At 49.4% G+C, this 19,260-nt stretch overlaps 1 protein-coding gene across 1 annotated transcript; it reads left to right on the forward strand.

The window, feature by feature from the left end:
* The first annotated feature begins 686 nt into the window (after positions 1-686).
* Positions 687-13,064, forward strand: LOC129490689 (uncharacterized). Its single transcript, XM_063609958.1, has 4 exons — positions 687-695; positions 3,035-3,183; positions 3,255-3,555; positions 3,777-13,064. The coding sequence occupies exons 1-4, from the start codon at positions 687-689 to the stop codon at positions 4,134-4,136; spliced, it is 819 nt and encodes a 272-aa protein (XP_063466028.1). The 3' UTR covers positions 4,137-13,064.
* Positions 13,065-19,260: the final 6,196 nt, after the last annotated feature.

The raw sequence follows: 19,260 nt of genomic DNA on the forward strand, positions 1-19,260 counted from the left end.
CGGATCACGAGGTCAGGAGATCGAGACCATCCTGGCTAACACGGTGAAACCCTGTTTCTACTAAAAATACAAAAAATTAGCCGGGCGTGGTGGTGGGCGCCTGTAGTCCTAGCTACTCTGGAGGCTGAGGCAGGAGAATGGCGTGAACCCAGGAAGCGGAGCTTGCAGTGAGCCGAGATCGCGCCACTGCACTCCAGCCTGGGTGACAGAGCGAGACTCCGTCTCAAAAAAGAAAAAAAAAAAGAAAAGGTAATCCAGTGGACCCAGGGAGGGAGAGGGATGAGGAGACAGGACAATGTGGCAATGTGGAAACTCAGACATTTTATTTATTTTATTTTTATTTGTTGTAGAGATGAGGTCTCACCATGTTGCCTGGGCTAGTTTCAAACTCCTGGCCCCAAGCAATCCTCCCACCTCGGCCTCCCAAAGGGAAACTCAGACATTGTAATAACTGCTGGCAAGCCTGGACAAAGGAAATTCATAAACACACCTAGATTAACAGTCATTTTAATACTGAGGTAGTCAGTGTTTTCACAGAATTACAGGTAAAGATGGTAACCACGTTTTCACTCCTGAGTTAAGAAAGTACTCACTTGGAATGATAAAGAATCCTTCCTCTAAACCAATAACCAATATCAAAATTAGCAGTGGAATCATAAAGTCATGTGTGATAGATGGTTCCATTAATGGTCCCAGTAAGTCAGACCTTCCAGCATCCGTGCTCTTGCTAGTTCCCTCCCATATTGATGTTGGTTTGGCTCTTGCTTTGCCTTTTGACCTCTTCTACATCCCCTAATTCTCTCTGCTACTGCTAAACAGGTTAGCTGTGTCAGAAGGGTCTTCCCTCTTGCTGTTCGGTGCCTAGAACATTCTTGCCCGCCTCGGCCTCCCAAAGTGCTGGGATTACAGGCGTGAGCCACCGCACGCGGCCAGTCCTCTCTGTCTTAACCTTCACAAGGAAACTTTGAAATGATACCCACTTTTTGTTACTGCTTTCCTCAGGCCTTTTCTGTCTTTAAAACCAACCTCTTCTGCTCAGCTCACTGAACACTCATTCTGGGGCCAGGGGCCTAAACTCATGCGTCTAATCCCAGCACTTTGGGAGGCCAGGGTTGGCAGATTGCTTGAGTCCAGGAGTTCGAGACCAGCCAGGGCAACATGGCAAAACCTTGTCTCTACAAAAAAAACCCCAAAAACTAGCTGAGTGTGGTGGCACACACCTACCATCCCAGCTACTGGGGAGGCTGAGGCAAAAGGATCACTTTAGCCAGGGAGTTGGAGGCTGGAGTGTGCTGAGATTGCAACACTGAGCTCCAGCCTGGGCAACAGTGAGACCCTATCTCAAAAAAAAAAAAAAAAAAAAAAAGAGGAAACACTCATTCTATTTCACAGAATGGCTTATAGAATGGTGTGTTGCCTGATTCTATGATCACAAGTCAGTTAAGGTCTTTAAAGTAAATATTATTGTCTCTTGGTAATAGCAATTATCACCATGTAATGTACTACTTTACATTTATTGTTTATTCGCTCCTCCACCTCCTTAGCACAGGTACTTTGTTTTTTCTTTTTTTTTTTTTTTTTTGAGACAGAGTTTCCCTGTTGTTGCCCAAGCTGGAGTGCAATGTCGTGATCTCGGCTCACTGCAACCTCTGTTTCCTGGGTTCAAGTGATTCTCCTGCCTCAACCTCCCAAGTAGCTGGGATTACAGGCATGCGCCACCACGCCCAGCTAATTTTGTATTTTTAGTAGAGACAGGGTTTCTCTATGTTGGTTCTGCCGGTCTCTAACTACTGACCTCAGGTGATCCGCCCACCTCTACCTCCCAAAGTGCTGGGATTACAGGTGTGAGCCACCGCACCCAGTCATACTTTTGTTTTATACTCTGTTGTACCCTCAGCCTAGCACACATTAGGCACCTAGGAAGAATTTGAGAAACGAATCAATTAATCCCCACTTTACCAATAATGAGCAAGAACAGAAATTAGGGCCGGGCGCAGTGGCTCACGCCTGTAATCCCAGCATTTTGGGAGACCAAGGCAGGTGGATCATTTGAGGTCAGGAGTACTAGACTAGCCTGGCCAATATGATGAAACCCTGTCTCTAGTAAAAATACAAAAATTAGCCGGGTGCCGAGGCTCACACCTGTAATCCTAGCACTTTGGAAGGGCAAGGCGGGGAGATCACTTGAGGTCATGATTCAAAACCAGCCTGGCCAACATGGTGAAACCCCGTCTCGACTAAAAATACGAAAAAATTAGCTGGGCGTGGTAGTGGGCGCCTATAATTCCGGCTACTCAGGAGGCTGAGGTGGGAGAATCGCTTGAACCTAGGAGGTGGAGGTTGCAGTGAGCCGAGATCACACCACTGCACTCCAGTCTGGGTGACAGAGCGAGACTGTCTCAAAACAGAAAAAAAGAAGACTAAAAAATTAGGCAACCTGTCCAAGAACACCACAGCGTCAATTAGCAAAGCTGGGATTCCAAGCCAGGTCTAAGAGCCACAGCATTGTATTTTCTTTTTTTTCTTGCTGTGACTGCACCTTTCACCATAGATGGCATCCAGGACGCAAAGCAATCAGCATGTAGCTACTGTTTTTAATATTCCTTACGTGGGAATCACGTAAAGAAAGTAAACAGCATCCAATTTGTGACTCAACCATTCATACTTTGTGACACTGGCTAATTATTTCACTTCTGGGTCTCAGTTATGCTTTTTTACTTTTTGAGACAGGGTCTCCCTCTGCTCTGTCACCTGGGCTGGAGTTCAGTGGAGGGATCTCTGCATCCTCAATTTCCTGTCAAGCGATCCTCCCACCTCAGCCTCCCCAGTAGCTGGGACCACAGGTGCCGCCATCACGCCCGGCTGATTTGTAAAATTTCTTTTGTAGAGATGGGGAATCTCCCTCTGTGGCCCACGCTGGTCTCGAATTCTGGCCTGAAGCGATCCTCCTGCCTGGGCCTCCTAAAGATTCAGCTGCTTTTGGATCAACCGATCGGCTTAAGACCCTTTAACTGGAACACCTGTCACATCCTAGGATCCGCGAAGGACTGAAACAGTTTCTGAAGCGTCCCTCGCGCAGTGGCTCCGCTCCACCTCCCACTCGCGCTACCACCGTGGCCGCGGCTCCAGGAGTCGCCGCGGGGCCAGCGTCGCCCTCCCGCTGCTGCGCATCGGGAGCCGGAAGCAGGGACTGAGCCACAGACTAGGAAACGCCGGTTTCTCCGGGGCTCCCCAGCGCCCCAGCTTTAACGCAGAGGCCGCCCTCTTCTATTTGTTCTTGGGCGTCAGAGCGGCACCCTACTCTATGAGCCTTTGGATCCGGCTGGCACTTCGTCACGTCATCGGCCGAAGGCGCCGGAAGTGAGTTTGCGCGCCCTGCGATACACGCGTGCGCTGGAGGTGCCGGGGGTGCGGGGCAAGCAGGGTGGTGTGTGTGTGAGGCTGGAGCGGACCGCGGAGCGCAGACCTGCCGAGGGACGAGGGCGAGCGGTGGCTTGGACCCCGGCGGAGACGCGGGCGAGCTGCGGCTTGGATGCCGGCGGAGACGCGGGCGAGGTACGGAGCGGACAGACTGGGGCTAAGAGCTGCGCGGCGGGGCATCTTGGGCCGGGGGTGGCGGGGCTGTTGGTCCGTGCCATCCGCGCGGCCGGGACAGTTGCGCGTCGGTGCCTCCAGCTGTCCTTCGTCCCATATTCCGGCCCCGTCAGCGCCGCCTGCCCCTTTCCAGGCAGCCCTCGATTCCCTTAATCCTCACAGTGCGCGGCCTCTCTGTCCAGCGTGCTCGTTGCCGGCATCTCCAGCGCCCGGCCAAGCTTCGACGGCGTGACCTGGATCATTTCCTGGCCGCCTCTCTCTCCGGCGGCTCCCCTCGGCCCGGCTCCCACTTCCCCGTCCAGGACGCTGACTGCGAAGCAACATCTGTGGTCGCGCGGGACTCCTCCCAGGACCTCCCCGGAACGCGCCGGGATGGGACGCTTGGACCCAGACCACAGCCCCCGGCCACGGCAGGGGCGCCGGGACTTGATACCGTGTCGCCCTGGGGGGACAGAAGCGTCCCGGAGTTGGGAGGGGATTTGAAGCCTGTGGTCCTGACTTCCACCCCGTGGCTGAGGGCGAGGCTGCGGGGCTGGGGTTAGGAGCAGAAGTCCCTACTTCCGAACCGTCTGGGAGAAGAGCCGAGGGATGCCCATCACTGCAGTTTAGGGAGAGAGAGGGAGGGACTCTGCTGCCTTGGAGGCTAGGTCATAGGCAGCTGGCGGTGTCTCCGTGCGGGTGACCAATCCTTGCGGTTGGGAAATGTGTCGTGGGCGCCCGTGGACTCGTTTTGCCTTTGAGATAAGATAGGAAATTTTCCCAGGACGAGTTTACAGGAGCACCTTGGGAGTTGGTTTTTGGCTTGGAGAGCTACTTTCCCCTCTCTAAATCTAAAACTGCTTTGTTTTTCCTTATTATTTTTTTCGAGATGGGATCTCACAATGTTGCCCAGGCAGGTGGCAAACTCCTGGCCTTAAGCGATGCTCCCGCCTCGGCGTCTCGGAGTGCTGGGATTAGAGACCTGAGCCATTGCGCGGCTTTAACTGCTGTTAAAGAGTCTGTTCCTTAAAATTGTTGTACCAGGAAACTTGCCAGAGATGCAAGAAAATGTGATTATATTGTTAACATTTAATGATAAATAACATTTTGCTTTTAAGAGTTACTGATTCATATCCGCAGGATTAAGAAATGTTCAGGATTTGAATTTTTTTTTTTTTTTTTGAGACAGAGTCTCGCTCTGTCGCCCAGGCTGGAGTGCAGTGGCGCGATCTCCGCTCACTGCAAGCTCCGCCTCCCAGGTTCACGCCATTCTCCTGCCTCAGCCTCCCGAGTAGCTGGGACTACAGGCGCCCGCCAACACGCCCGGCAAATTTTTTGTATTTTTAATAGAGATGGGGTTTCACCGTGTTAGCCAGGATGGTCTCGATCTCCTGACCTCGTGATCCGCCCGCCTCGGCCTCCCAAAGTGCTGGGATTACAGGCTTGAGCCACCGCGAGGATTTGAATTCTTAATGACTTTCCAAGCAGTCATGTTTCTGCTCTCTAGAAGTTAGCCAACTGAAGAGAAAGGACAGTCAAGATACTTTCAATACAGTGTGGTAAGGAGTGTGAGCTAAGATGGAGCACCGAGGAAGGAGTCGGGCATTTAGGCCACGCTGTTGAATGTGGAGTCTGGAAGGGATCAGGGAATACTTTCTGCAAGTGTCTTGAAGAATGAGTAACATTCAGACTAACAGGGTGGAGTGAGGGAGAGGGGGGAACCAAAGGAGAGGAGGCCAGTAACTACAAGGAGGTGCTTAATTATTTATTTATTTATTTAGAGAGAGGGTCTCACTTTGTCACCCAGGCTGGAGTACAGTGATGCGATCACGAGTCACTGAAGTCTCAACTGCCTGGGCTCAAGTGAACCTCCCACCTCAACCTCCCGAGTAGCTGAGACTGCAAATGGGTGCTGCCACACCCAGCTGATTTTTAAAGATTTTGTAAAGATGGGGACTTGCTGTTTTGCCCAGGCTAGTCTTGAATTCCTGGACTCAAGCAATTCTCCCGCCTCAACTGTCCCAAAGTGCTGAAATTACAGGCATCGGCTACCGAGCCTGGAGGGTGGTTATTAAAGAGAAAAAGTACAGGACAGAGATGTAGAAGCTTAGGCTTTAATCTGATGGTGACAGCACCAGGGAAGGGTTGTTAGCTAGGTCCTTATGTGGTTAAAATGGGTCTCCCTGGCCAGCCGCGGTGGCTCATGCCTGTAATCCCAGCACTTTGGGAGGCCGAGGCGGTCGGATCACGAGGTCAGGAGTTCAAGACCAGCCTGACCAACATGGTGAAACCCGTCTCTACTAAAAATACAAAAAATTAGCCGGGCATGGTGGCGGGTGCCTGCATCTGGCCTAAATTTTTTTGTAGAGATGGAATTCCTGTATGTTTCCCAGGGTGGTCTCCAACCCCTGGCCTCAAGTGATTCTCTAGCCTTGGACTCCCAAAGTGTTGAGATTATAAACATGAGCCACTGCACCTGGCCTTAAAATGGAATTTTATGTAGCTCTTATGTACAGGCTGTTATGTAGCTGATAAGGACAAATGTTTTCGGTATAGTGCTGGATTATTTGCTTTTTTTTTTTTTGAGATGGAGTCTTGCTTTGTCACCGGGCTAGAATGCAGTGGTGTGATCTTGGCCACTACAACCTCCACCTCCTGGGTTCAAGTGATTCTCCTGCCTCAGCCTTCTGAGTAGCTGGGAATATAGGCACGTGCCACCATGCCAAGCTAATTACTGCTGTCTTGTATTTTAATCTTCTCTGCCTCTGCTCATTAGATGTTTGAAGTGAGGCCAGGCATGTTGGCTCACGCCTGTAATCCCAGCACTTTGGGAGGCCAAGGTGGGAGAATCACTTGAGGCCAGGAGTTGGAGACCAGCCTGGGCAACATAGCAAGACTGCATCTCTACAAAAAAAAAGAGAAGATGCTTGAAGTGAATGTATACTCATTTCCTAGTTGTTTCTTTCTGTAAGGATGTCTGACCCGGCTAATTTGTAAACAGGAATTCTGCATTCATTTCTCTGTTTGCATTCTCAACCCCAACTGGGCACACAAGTGTTTAATGAGTATTTAACTGATTTGATAAGAATAATTCATTGATTTCTTTGATTTTTGTTGCTGGTTTTCAGTGAACAAAATGTTACCAGTACTTACTCATTGTGATGTCTACATATACAACTAAGATTCTGTTTACCTATGTCAGTCTCTGGCTAGAGACATAGAATTTCAGTCTTGACTGTGTGCGTTTAATTTCTGGCACGTGGGGTTTTATTGGCTGCAGAGCAAACATCTCTAGCAGAGATGACCTATCCCTCAAATGTAGGAAATACCTGTGTAAACCTAACACCTGTGACTCAGAATAGAAATGGTACGAAGTGGCTTCTTAGCCCATCAGTGAAGTTACCACACTATAGGCCAGCTGCGGTGGCTCATAATCCCACCACTTTGGGAGGCTGAGGTGGGCAGATCACTTAAGGCCAGGAGTTTGAGACCAGCCTGGATGAAGACGGCGAAACCTCGTCTCTACTAAAATACAAAAAACTTAGCCATGCATGGTGGTGTGCGCCTGTGATCTCAGCTACTCGGGAGTCTGAGGCACAAGCATCTCTTGAACCCAGTAGGCGGAGGTTGCAGTGAGCCGAGATCGTGCCACTGCACTCCAGCCTGGGCAACAGAGTGAGACTCTGTCTCAAAAAAAAAAAAAAAAAAAAAGGTGATCACACTAAAACCAAAAGTTTCAGGCTGATGCAGTGGCTCATGCCTTTAATACCAGTGCTTTGAGAGGCCAAAGTGGGATGATCGCTTGAGTCCGGGAGTTCCAGGCTGCAGTGAGCTGTGATCAGGCCACTGCACTGCAGCCTGCATGATAGAGTGATACCCTGTCTCCATAAAAAGAAGTTTCATAATACAGGCCAAACATTTTGAAAGTCTTATTAAATACACTTTTATCATAGAGCACTGTAGAAACATCATGTGTGTTATTTCACATGGCTGAAGTGAGTTTAAATAATCTAGACTATTGTCATAATACGTAAACATGTGAAACAACAGGTATCCTATTTAATACTCTTTAACATGTTTATTTGTTTGATGTTTGGATAAGGCTCCTAAAATGCTGTAGGAAAACATCATAGTTTTTGGTGCTGTTTTCAAGTTTCCTGTGAAATTCCTATTTTCAATGAAGTGACCGTCAGTAGGATAGGAAGTGTAATTTTTATTTATAGTAGAACTTTTTTCTCTCTTTTTTTTTTTGAGACGGAGTCTTTTTTTTTTTTTTTTTGAGACGGAGTCTCGCTCTGTCGCTCAGGCTGGAGTGCAGTGGCGCAATGTCACTGCAAGCTCCGCCTCCCGGGTTCACGCCATTCTCCTGCCTCAGCCTCTCCGAGTAGCTGGGACTACAGGCGCCCGCCACCACGCCCGGCTAATTTTTTTGTATTTTTAGTAGAGACGGGGTTTCACCATGGTCTCGATCTCCTGACCTCATGATCCGCCCATCTTGGCCTCCCAAAGTGCTGGGATTACAAGCGTGAGCCACCGCGCCCGGCCGAGACAGAGTCTTCCTCTGTTGCCCAGGCTATAGTGCAGTGGTGCGATCTCGGCTCACTGCAAGCTCTGCCTCCTGGGTTCAAGCCATTCTCCTGCCTCAGCCTCCCGAGTAGCTGGGACTACAGGCACCCGCCACCACGCCTGGCTAATTTTTTATATTTTTAGCAGAGATGGGGTTTCACCGTGTTAGCCAGGATAGTCTCAATCTCCTGACCTCGTGATCCGCCAGCCTCGGCCTCCCAAAGTGCTGGGATTACAGCTGTGAGCCACCACGCCCGGCCTTTTTTTTTTTTTTTTCTTTTTTTGAGACAGAGTCTCGCTCTGTTGCCCAGGCTGGAGTGCAGTTGCTCGATCTCAGCTCACTGCAACCTCTGCCTCCCAAGTTCAAGCAGTCCTCCTGCCTCAGCCCCCCAGTAGGTGGGATTACAGGCACACACCACCATGCCTTGCTAAGTTTTGTATTTTTAGTGGATACGGGGTTTCGCCATGTTGGCCAGGCCAGTCTCAAACTCCTGAACTGAGGCGATCCATCCTCCTCGGCCTCCCAAAGTGCTGAGATTGCAGGCATGAGCCACCGCATCCAGCCCTTATCTTGGATTTCTAGACTCCACAACCAAGAGAAGTAAATTTCTGTTGTTTAAGCCAAAAAAAAAAAGAAAAGAAAAAAAGAAGAAGAAGAAGAATATAGGCTATGAGTAGTGGCATGTTCCTGCAGTCCAGGCTACTCAGGCAGTTGAGGTGGGAGGATCTCTTGAGCCCAGGAGAGATTGGTGGAATGTATTAAATGAATAGGTGGATGACAGAGCCTTGGGAAATGTAAAAAAAATTAGTAAAATAAAATAAAACATGATCCATCTGTATACTGTCTATAAATACAGATTCACTTTAGATACAAAGACACAAAGAGATTGAAAACAAAAGAATGAAGAAATAACTTCCATGCAAAAAGTAACCAAATGAGGCCAGGCTTAGTGACTCATGCCTACTGTAATCCCAGCACTCTGGGAGGCTGAGGTGGGCAGATCACTTGAGGTCAGGCGTTCAAGACCAGCCTGACCAACATGGAGAAACCCTGTCTCTACTAAAAATACAAAATTAGCTGGGTGTGGTGGTGCATGCCTGTAATCCCAGCTACTTGGTAGGCTGAGGCAGGAGAATCACTTGAACCCAGGAGGCAGAGGTTGCAGTGAGCTGAGATCACGTTATTGCACTCCAGCCTGAGCAACAAGAGTGAAACTCTGTGTCAAAAAAAAAAAAAAAGTAACCGAATGACATCAGGAGTGGCCATCTGTTAGGCAAAATAGGTTTTAAGCCAAAAATGGTTATGAGAGACAAGGGAATTCTATACTGATGAAAAGTTTAATCCAACAAGAAGATATAATAATTTAAACATATATGCACCTAACAACAGAGCACCAAAACATATGAAGCAAGAAAGGATAGAATTGAAGGGAGAAATAGAGTTTCATGATGATCATTGGTGACCTCACTACCTCAACTTTATAACAATCAGAGACCAGATCAATAGGAAAGAGAGCACTTGAACAACATGATAATCCAGCTAGATCTAATGGACGTTTACAGATACCCACCCAACAACAGCAAAATACACATTCTTTTCAAGAGCATGTGGGACGTTGTCCAGAGTATATAGTGTATTAGGCTGCAAAACAAGTATTAATGTTTTAAAAGATTGAAAGTATCCAAAGTGCTAAGTATTTTATAATCACCATGGAATGAAACTAGACATCAGTAACAAGGAAAACTTGAAAACTCACAAATATATGGAATGCAAACACACTCTTAAACAATCACTGGTTGAAGATGAAATCATACAGGAAATTAGAAAACACTTTGAGATGAATGAAAATGAAAACACAACATACCAGAATTTATGGGATGCAGTTAAAGCAGTGCTCAGAGGGAAATGTATAGCTGTAAACATCTACCTTTAAAAATAAGAAAGCCAAGAGTGGTGGCTCATGTCAACATCCCAGCATTTTGGAAGGCCGAAGCGGGGGGGATCACCTGAGGTCAGGAGTTCAAGACCAGCCTGACCAACATGGCAAAAGCCCCTCACTACTAAAAATACAAAAATTAGCCAGTCATGGTGGTGCAGGCCTGTAATCCCAGCTACTTGGGAGGCTGGGGCGGGAGAATTCCTTGAACCTGGGAGAGGGAGGTTGCAGTGAACCGAGATTGCACCACTATATTCCAGCCTGGGTGACAGAGTGAGACTCCATCTCAAAAAAAAAAAAAAAATCAATAAAAATAAAAATTAAAAGAAAGATCTCAAATCAGTCACCTAACTATACACTTTAAAGGATCTAGAAAAGAAGAGCTAAACCCAAGCTAGCAGAATACAGTAAACAAAGATTAGAGTGAAAATAAATAAAGAATAGGAAAAGAAGAGAATAGGTAGAATTAAAAGTTTTTTACAGGTCAGCAAAATCGACAAATTTTTAGCTAGGTTTACTAAGAGAAAAAAAAGAAGACTCAAATAGCCAAAATCAGAAATGAAAATGAGGACATTACTGTGACTTTACAGTAATTAACGTGAGTATAAGAGAATACTATAAACATAGGTACACCAGCAAATTGAATAACCAAATGAAATGGTAAATCTCTAGAAACACAAAACCTACCAAAACTGAATCACAAATAAATAAAAAATATGGGTAAACTGGCCAGGCAAGGTGGCTCACGCCTGTAATCCCAGCACTTTGGGAGGCCGAGGTGGGCAGATCACCTGAGGTCAGGAGTTCGAGACCAGCCTGGCCAACATGGTGAAACCCTGTCTCTACTAAAAATGCAAAAAATAGTTGGGCATGGTGGTAGGCACCTGAAATCCCAGCAACTCGGAGGCTGAAGCAGGAGAATCACTTGAACCCGGGAGGCGGAGGTTGCAGTGAGCCAAGATTGCACCATTGCACTCCAGCCTGGGGGACGAGAGCAAGACTTCGTCTCAAAAAAAAAGAAAATAGGGGTAAACCTATAACTAGTAAGAAGATTAAATTAGTAATTAAAATCCTCCCAACAAAGAAATACCCCTGACTGGATGGCTTTACCAGTGAATTCTACCAGACATTTAAAGGAAAATTAATGCCAATTTTTTGCAAACTCTTTCAAAAACTTGAAGAGGAGGAAATACTTTCTAACTCATTCTATGAGGCCAGCATTACCTTGATAACTAAAGCCAGACAAAGGCACTACAAGAAAACAACTGACCAATATTGTTTATAAACATTGATAAAAAAATTCTTAAGAAAACACTGCCAAACTGGCTGGGCACAGTGGCTCATGCTGGTAATCCCAGCACTTTGGGAGGCCAAGGCAGGTGGATCACTTGAGCTCAAGAGTTCAAGACCAGCCTGAGTAACATAGTGAAACCCCATCTCTACCTAAAATACAAAAATTAGCTGGGTGTGGTGTTACACGCCTGTGGTTCCAGCTACTTGGGAGGCTGAGGTGAAAGGATCTGGGAAGTTGAGGCTGCAGTGCGCCATGATTGCATCATGGCGCACTGCAGCCTGGGTGACAGAGCAAGACACCATCTTAGAAAATAAATGAATAAATATTTAAAAAAATTAAATTTACAAAAAGAGAAAACACTGCCAAATTGAATTTAGCAGAATGTTATTAAAAGGATTGTATAAGGCCAGGTGCGGTGCCTCACCCCTAAAATTCCAGCACTTTGGGAGGCTGAGGAAGGTGGGTCACTTCAGGTCAGGGGTTCGAGACCAGCCTGGCCAACATGGTGAAACTCTGTCTCTACCAAAAAAAAAAAACAAAAAAAAAGTTAGCCTAGTGTGGTGGCGAGCGCCTGTAATCCCAGCTACTTCAGAGGCTGGGGCACAAGAATCGCTGGAACCCGGGAGGCGGGGGTTGCAGCGAGCTGTGATCATGCCACTGTCCTCCAGCCTGGACGACAAAGCGAGCCTCCATCTCAAAAAAACAAAAAGAAAATGACAACATCAAATGTTGCAGAGGATATGGATTAATGAAAACTCTCATATATTGTTGGTGGAACTGTAAACTAGTAGCAACCACACTGACAGACAGTTTGACAGTTTCTTAAAGAATTAGTTGTACACCTGCCATACTGTACATAATTCTGTATATTCCTAGGCATTTACTCTAGAGAAATTGAAAATATACATCTACACAAGGACGAACACAAGTATTTAAAGCAGCTTTATTCCTAATAGTACAAAACTGTACACAGCCCAGATGTCTGTACCTAGAAGAGTGGAAAGTAAATGATGGTATATGCATATAGTGGGATAGTACTCAGAACAAAATATATGTAGAATCATGAATGAGTGTCAAAAAATGTACCGAGTGAAAAAAGTTGGACCCAAAAAACATATACACGTGGTCTGTGACTTAAAATGGTTTGACTTGGGATTTTTTCAACTTTATGATAGAACAAAAGCAATATGCATTCAGTAGAAACTGTACTTAAAGTACCCATAAAACCCTCCCGTTTTTCAATTTCAGTAGAGTATCCAATAAATTACACGAGAAATTCAACACTTTATTACAAAATAGGCTTTGTGTTCAATAATTTTGCCAAACTGAAGGCTAATGTAAGTGTTCTGAGCATGTTTAAGACAGGCTAAGCTAAGGCTCGGCACCATGGCTTACACCTGTAATCCCAACACTTTGGGAGACTGAGGCGGGAGGATCACTTGAGCTCAGGAGATCAAGACCAGCCTGAGCATCGTAGCAAGATCCCATTTCTACAAAATTAAAAAAAATAATTAGTCAAGTGTGCTGACATGCATCTGTAGTCCCAGCTACTGGGGAGGCTGAGGTGGGAGGATCGCTTGAGGCCAGGAGGTTGAGGCTGCAGTGAGCCATGATGGTGCCACTGCACTCCAGCCTGGGCGACAAAGCAAGACCCTGTTTTCTTAAAAAACAAATAAATAAATAAATAAATAAAAGTGTATAAATTTGTTTCATTTCTGCAGTTGCACTAGTTGCATTTCTAGCACTCGGTAGCTCTACCAGCTGCCATACTGAACAATCTGCATTGGCAGGTTAAGAAGTTCCATCATCGCAGAAAGTTCAACTGGGCAGTGCTGTTTCGGAAGGTCCCTTGGGCACTGGGCCTCTGCTGCTCATTAGCGGACCCTTTGTTGGCTTTTTTTCCTTTCCCTGCCTCCCTCTCTTACCCATGCTTCCTGGCACCTCCTCCCATGTAAAAGTTCTGCACCCACAGCATTGTCTTAAGGTAAGAAGAACCTCAGCGAGTGCATTGAGTGATATTGGTGTGAGGTGGGGGCAGCTGGGGTGGCTCCAAGGCACAGTGGCCCTGCCAGCCGTTCCCACCCAAAACTATCACCATGAAGGAGCTGAGGGACTGTGTTCCTGCTGTCACCTCTCCAAAAGTGACAGGTAAAGGGACGGGCAGAGATTGCACAGGAAGGTCAACAATCCTGAGATCTGGGGCCGAACAGTCCAGCCCCTCCAGTTCTAAGTGGTGGGATTGGGGAGTCAGAGGCCCTGGTCATCCCTTCCCCACCCGCCTCCCACCTAAAGCTCCCACCCACCCCTCTCTGCAGCCAAGCACTGATGTCCTACATCCCCCTGAGCCTAGGATGGGAACTCCCTCCTAAGGAACCTCCACATTCCCAAGGAGGACATGGAGACTCCAAGAAGGGAGGTGATTCCACAGAGTCCACACAGCTGCTGAGAAGTCAGCTGGTTCCTGGCACCTAGGTCCTGGCTGGACCCTAGCCCCCAGGCTTGAGGGCTGAGGCAAGGATCATGGGAGTTTCAGGTAATACCAGGCTCAAGGCCCCTCCATGCCGGAAGGGGCTGGCACCTCCCAGCTGGGGATCTTTTCTAGAGCCCCAGGCCCTCCTAGCTGGGGACAAAAGCAGTGAGCCGGCTGGTCCCACTTCCCTGGTCCATGGCTTTCACTCAGCTGAAAGGCACGTGGTTCTAGAAGCCCTGAGCGGGCTTCTTCATGGACAGAGCATTTGGCACAGTGACAGGGTGTGAGGTGGAGATTCGGGGACAGGATATTTGGAACATCTCACCCTTCACCCTCACATTCCCTCCCTCCCTTGAGTGTCCAGAGCAGGGCTGAACGGGTAGCAATTGGAGACTTCACAGTCATGTATGTTTCCAGCCCCCAGGGCACCATCAAAAGTAAACTAACATTTTTTCCATTTCCCCTTTATTGCAAACACGTTGAATGCTGTTGCACAAACTCCGTCTCTCCCCTGGCTTCCCTACTCCCTGGTTTCCTGGCCTGGGCTTCCAGGGCAGGGATGGCTAAGGGTGAGAAGATAGGTCTCATGCCCCTCCCTGGGCTCCAAGACCCTGCTGCCCCCAGAGACACAGCCAAGTGTCTGGTCCCCTGACTCCTCCTTCTCCCCTCTCCCGGCTGCCAGCCCTCCTGGCTCCCAGGCCCCCACCCACCCTGCCGTCTCCCATGGAGTTAAGAATCCTGGAGGAGCAAAACTTTTCCACACTTACCAGTGCTCAGAAACATTGAGAACTTGGACCTGCCAGGGCCCAGGGCTGGGAGTGCAGCCTGGACTCAGATGGCACCATCTCAGGAGGGTCCCCAGAGAGAGGACTAAGACCCTCAGGGAATCATTCATTCATTATTCATGCATTCATTCATTTGTTTGTTCAGTAAACTCTTTTCTTTTTTTTTTTTTTTTCGAGACAGGGTCTCACTCTGTCACCTAGGCTGGAGTGCAGTGGTGAGATCTTGGCTCACTGTAACCTCCGCCTCTGGGGCTCAAGCGATTCTCCTGCCTCAGCCACCAGAGTAGCTGGGATTACAAGAACGTTCCACTACGTTTGGTTAATTTTTGTATTCTTAGTAGAGACGGGGTTTCACTATGTTGGCCAGGCCGGTCTCGAACTCCTGGCCTCAAGTGATCCACCCACCTGGGCCTCCCAAAGTGCTGGGATTACAGGCGTGAGCCACTGCACCCAGCTTTGTTGAGTAAATTCTTGCTCTTCCTCTGCTCCAAGCCTACAGAGAGAGCAGAAGGATCAGACACAGCCTTGCTCTCAAAGAGGTCCCAATGCAGCGGGGGACACCGTGGGGCAGCGGTGGCATCCGGCATGGTAAGTAAAGGGTGCCGCAGGAATGAGAAAGATCCTAGGGCACTTCACCAAGGAGGGGTCTTTTGACTTGGCAAGGTGGTTTGTGGAATAGTGAAGGAAGGTTCATTCCAGGCAGCAGTGATAGTTGGGAGAAGATGGAGTGAGGATCAGTGAGGCACCGTTAGGAGTGATGAACCTGGGGAGTTGGACGGAACATAAGGTCTGGCTGGCAAGGTGGGAAAGGACCAGGCCACAGAGGGCCTGGTGGGGCCTGGAGGGCAGTGGGGAGCCAGCGAAGGGCATTGAGCTAAGGAGGGGCACGATCAGGTTTGCCTGAGAAGGAGTTCATGCAAGCCTTTGGCTCCCTATGGAGAGCCAGCTGGAGGGGCAGGGCCCAGGAGCTGGTGACGTGGATGTCACAATACCCTGGCCAAATAGTGTGAGTTTAGGATGAAGCCAGTGGCAGTAGGGAGAGAATGAAGTCGGGGATTGCGTGGATTGGCCTTGGTCTACCAATGGGACAGAGGGTGGAGGGGAGGGGGAGGGCGGAGCCTCCGATGATGCCAGTATCACCCTCTGGGTACTTTGATAGGCGTCAGGGCCCTTCTCTCAATGAGGGGAGCAACAGGGCTGGGGGATCAGTTAGCCCTGGACTTAGGGGTGTGTGGGCCTATGGGTCCCCGGGTGGAGATGTCAGCCTGGTTCTGGACATGCTGGCCTGGAGCCCTGTTGAGGACGAGGTTGGTGACCCAGGGAGAGTATGGTGTCAAGCCACAGGGTGGAGGAATGGCTCAGAAAGAGGACCTTGAGGCCCTGGGTGCGGCAGCTCATGCCTGTAATCCCAGCACTTTGGGAGGCCGAGGCGGGTGGATCACTTGAGGTCAGAAGGTAAAGACTAGCCTGGCCAACATGGTGAAACCTTGTCTCTACTAAAAAGACAAAGATTAGCCGGGCACAGTGGTGTGCACCAGTAATCCCAGCTACCCAGGAGGCTGAGGTAGGACAATCACTTGAACCTGGGAAGTGGAGGTTGCAGTGAGCTGAAATTTTGCCACAGCACTCCAGCCTGAGCAACAGAGCGAGACCCTGTCTCAAAAAAAAGGACCTCAAGAAAGGGTCTGAGATGAGAGCTGAGGGCCACTCACATGAAAGGGATGGGCAAGAGGAGCTCAGAGGAAGGCTCTGGAAGAGAGGCGGGAAGAGAGACCGTCACGGGCAGGGGCTTTGCAGCAAGAGGTTCTGCAGTGGCTTGGCCCATGTCAGGGAGGTGGAGCGACCATTCAGTGACAAGAGTTGTTGCAGCCCCCGTCTGTCCATCCATCCGGGGAGGACTGGGGACAAAAGCCAAGCTGGAGAGAGTTTTGGAGAGAGTGGGTCGTGAGAAAGTGAGGGATTAGGAGTGTAGATGACTTTGGCTGGGCACGGTGGCTCACTCCTATAATCCCAGCACTTTGTAGACGACTGGCCGGGCGCAGTGGCTCACATCTGTAATCCTAGCACTTTGGGAGGCTGAGGCAGAAGGATCTCCTGAGGTCAGGAGTTTGAGACCAGCCTGGGCAACATGGTGAAACCCTGTCTTTACTAAAAATACAAAAATTAGAGGGATGTGGTAGCGAACGCCTGTAATTTCAGCTACTCAGGAGGCTGACGCAGGAGTATCACTTACACCTGGGAGTCGGAGGTTGCAGTGAGCTGAGATCGTACCACCGTACTTCAGCGTGGGTAACAAAGCGAGACTGTCTCAAAAAAAAAAAAAAAAGTGTAGATGACTCTTTGAAGCACCTTGGCTAGGGAGAGATAGAGCTGGGTGGGGCTGGACGTGGGCCTTACAAGGGACTTTAAAATATATATATATTTTTTTTTCTTGAGTCAGGGTCTCACTGTTGCCCAGGTTGGAGTGTAGTGGCGCAATCGTAGCTCATTGCAGCCTCAAATTCCTGGGCTCAAGCTATCCTCTCGCTTCCAGCCCCCAAGTAGCTGGGGTTACAAGTGCCTAACACCATGCCTGGCTAATTTTTATAATTTTGTAGAGACTGGGTTTTACCATGTTGCCCAGGCTAGTCTCAAACTCTAATCTCAAGCAATCTGCCTGCTTCAGCCTCCCAAAGTGCTGGGATTACAGGCGTGAGTCATCCAGTATGGCTAAGGGACTTTTAAAAATTTTTAAATGAGAGAAAGTGGACCGTGGGGCTGGGCGTGGTGGCTTACGCCTGTAATCCTAGCACTGTGAGAGGCCAAGGGAGGTGGATCACTCGAGGTCAGGAGTTTGAGACCAGCCTGGCCAACATGGTCAAACCCTGTATCTACTAAAAATACAAAAATTAGCCAGGCATGGTGGCAGGTACGTGAATTCCCAGCTATTTGGGAGGCTGAGGCAGGAGGATCACTTGAACCCAGGAGGTAGAGGTTGCAGTGAGTCCAGATCGTGCCATTGCACTCCAGCCTGGGTGACAGGGCGAGACTCCATCTCAAAAAAAAAAAAAAAAAAGAAAAAGAGAGAAAGAAAATGGAGCGTGGTCGTGTGCTGAGGGCTGGGAAACACTGGCAGGTGTGGGAGAGCAAAAGGAAGTCCCTGGGTGAGGTCCCTGTGTCCAGAGCACATCTGGCCCCCCATCTGGTGGGTGGTTTCTGAATAAGCAAGTTATTGGGCACAGATGGCAGGAGCAGGCCCAGACATGGTGCAGGTTCCTTTGGTGATGGGGGATGCAGGAAGGGGAAGAACAGCTGGCCATGGGGGATGGGGAGCAGGATACACGGGAGTCTCCATGGTGCAGCCGATGTGCGTGGAGCAGAGAGAGGACTGCAGAAGGAGGCACCCCTGACCCCATGCCCCAGGGGACACTACTGCTGGGCACAGGTCCATCTTCCCTCTGTGTCAACCAGGAAGCACAGTCATGGTGGTGAGGGTGGAGGGTGTGCAGAGCAGGAGTGAGAGGGGCTGGGAAGAACCTCCGTCCAGAAGGCAAGAGGAGGCCTGGGCTCCAGCCCAGCCCTACCTTGGATTCGGTAAGAGACCCAGAGCCGACGTCTCTGCCCCAAGAGCCTCTACTTCCCCACCTGGAGAATGGGGCCTCAGCCTCCATGTGCTGTAGGGGGCTTGCAGAGTAGCGTCTCACAAGTCTTGCATTTCAGGCCTGCAGAACACAGAAAAGTCCATACTTGGGGATTCTAGGATCCTGACATTCTATAACATAATTTCTGTGTTGCCACCAAGGATGGGTCAAACTGACGTCTCTCCCTTCACGGTGGCTCTGTCTGCCCATCCCAGCTGCCAGCTCCCCTCCCTTTCCTTCTCCCCATCAATTCGGCATGGCCAGCCTCGAACACATCCCAAGTGAGCACGTGGCAGGCGGAGACCATGATTCATGCCCTTCCAGCAGGATTCATGCCCTTCCAGCAGGCTTCGTGGCTTGCCCGCCTGCCAGAGTAGGCAGGATATTCTTGGCCTCACCATTCACTCAGGATTAGCAGGGCGGGGGTAGCTGGGGCTGGGGGAGGCACAGACTTGTGTTCTTCCGCCTCAGCGAGGTGGGGGGTGTTCATGTTTGAAGTGGACTCAAGGCTGGCCAGAGAGGGAACATCACCCCATAAACCGAGGCCACATCTGGGACCCAGACAGCAGAACTGCGGTGAGGCCATCGGAGGAAGGCTGCCACCTGCTTCGTGTCCAGGGAAAAAAGGGCCAGGAGTCCGGGGGCAAGTGAGGCTGCTCACCTCAAACCCCTGATCCTATTTCCCTCCACGAGCCTCTTCCTTGTTGGGGAAGCCCGGCCGTCTCCATCCCCACTGCCTAGGGCCCAGGTTGGGCCAGGAGTTTGAGGCCAGCTCCCAAACAGCCAAGGAACAAAGAAGTCAGCAGCCTCCAGCCACTCCCTCCCGCTGCCCACCCCAGCTCCCCAAATTCCCCATCACAGCCACGTACCCCCCCCACCCTCAGACCAGTACTTCAGGATAAACCTGGAGCTCCCAGGATAAGGCTGTGCCTCCCCCATTAGATCATCATTTCAGAGCAAGACTATGTCTCCCTAAAACCAAGTGTCCTGAGCCTCACCAGTGCACACACAGTAA

The sequence above is a fragment of the Symphalangus syndactylus genome, chromosome 9 (genome assembly GCF_028878055.3).
Source record: "Symphalangus syndactylus isolate Jambi chromosome 9, NHGRI_mSymSyn1-v2.1_pri, whole genome shotgun sequence".
NCBI lineage: Eukaryota > Metazoa > Chordata > Mammalia > Primates > Hylobatidae > Symphalangus > Symphalangus syndactylus.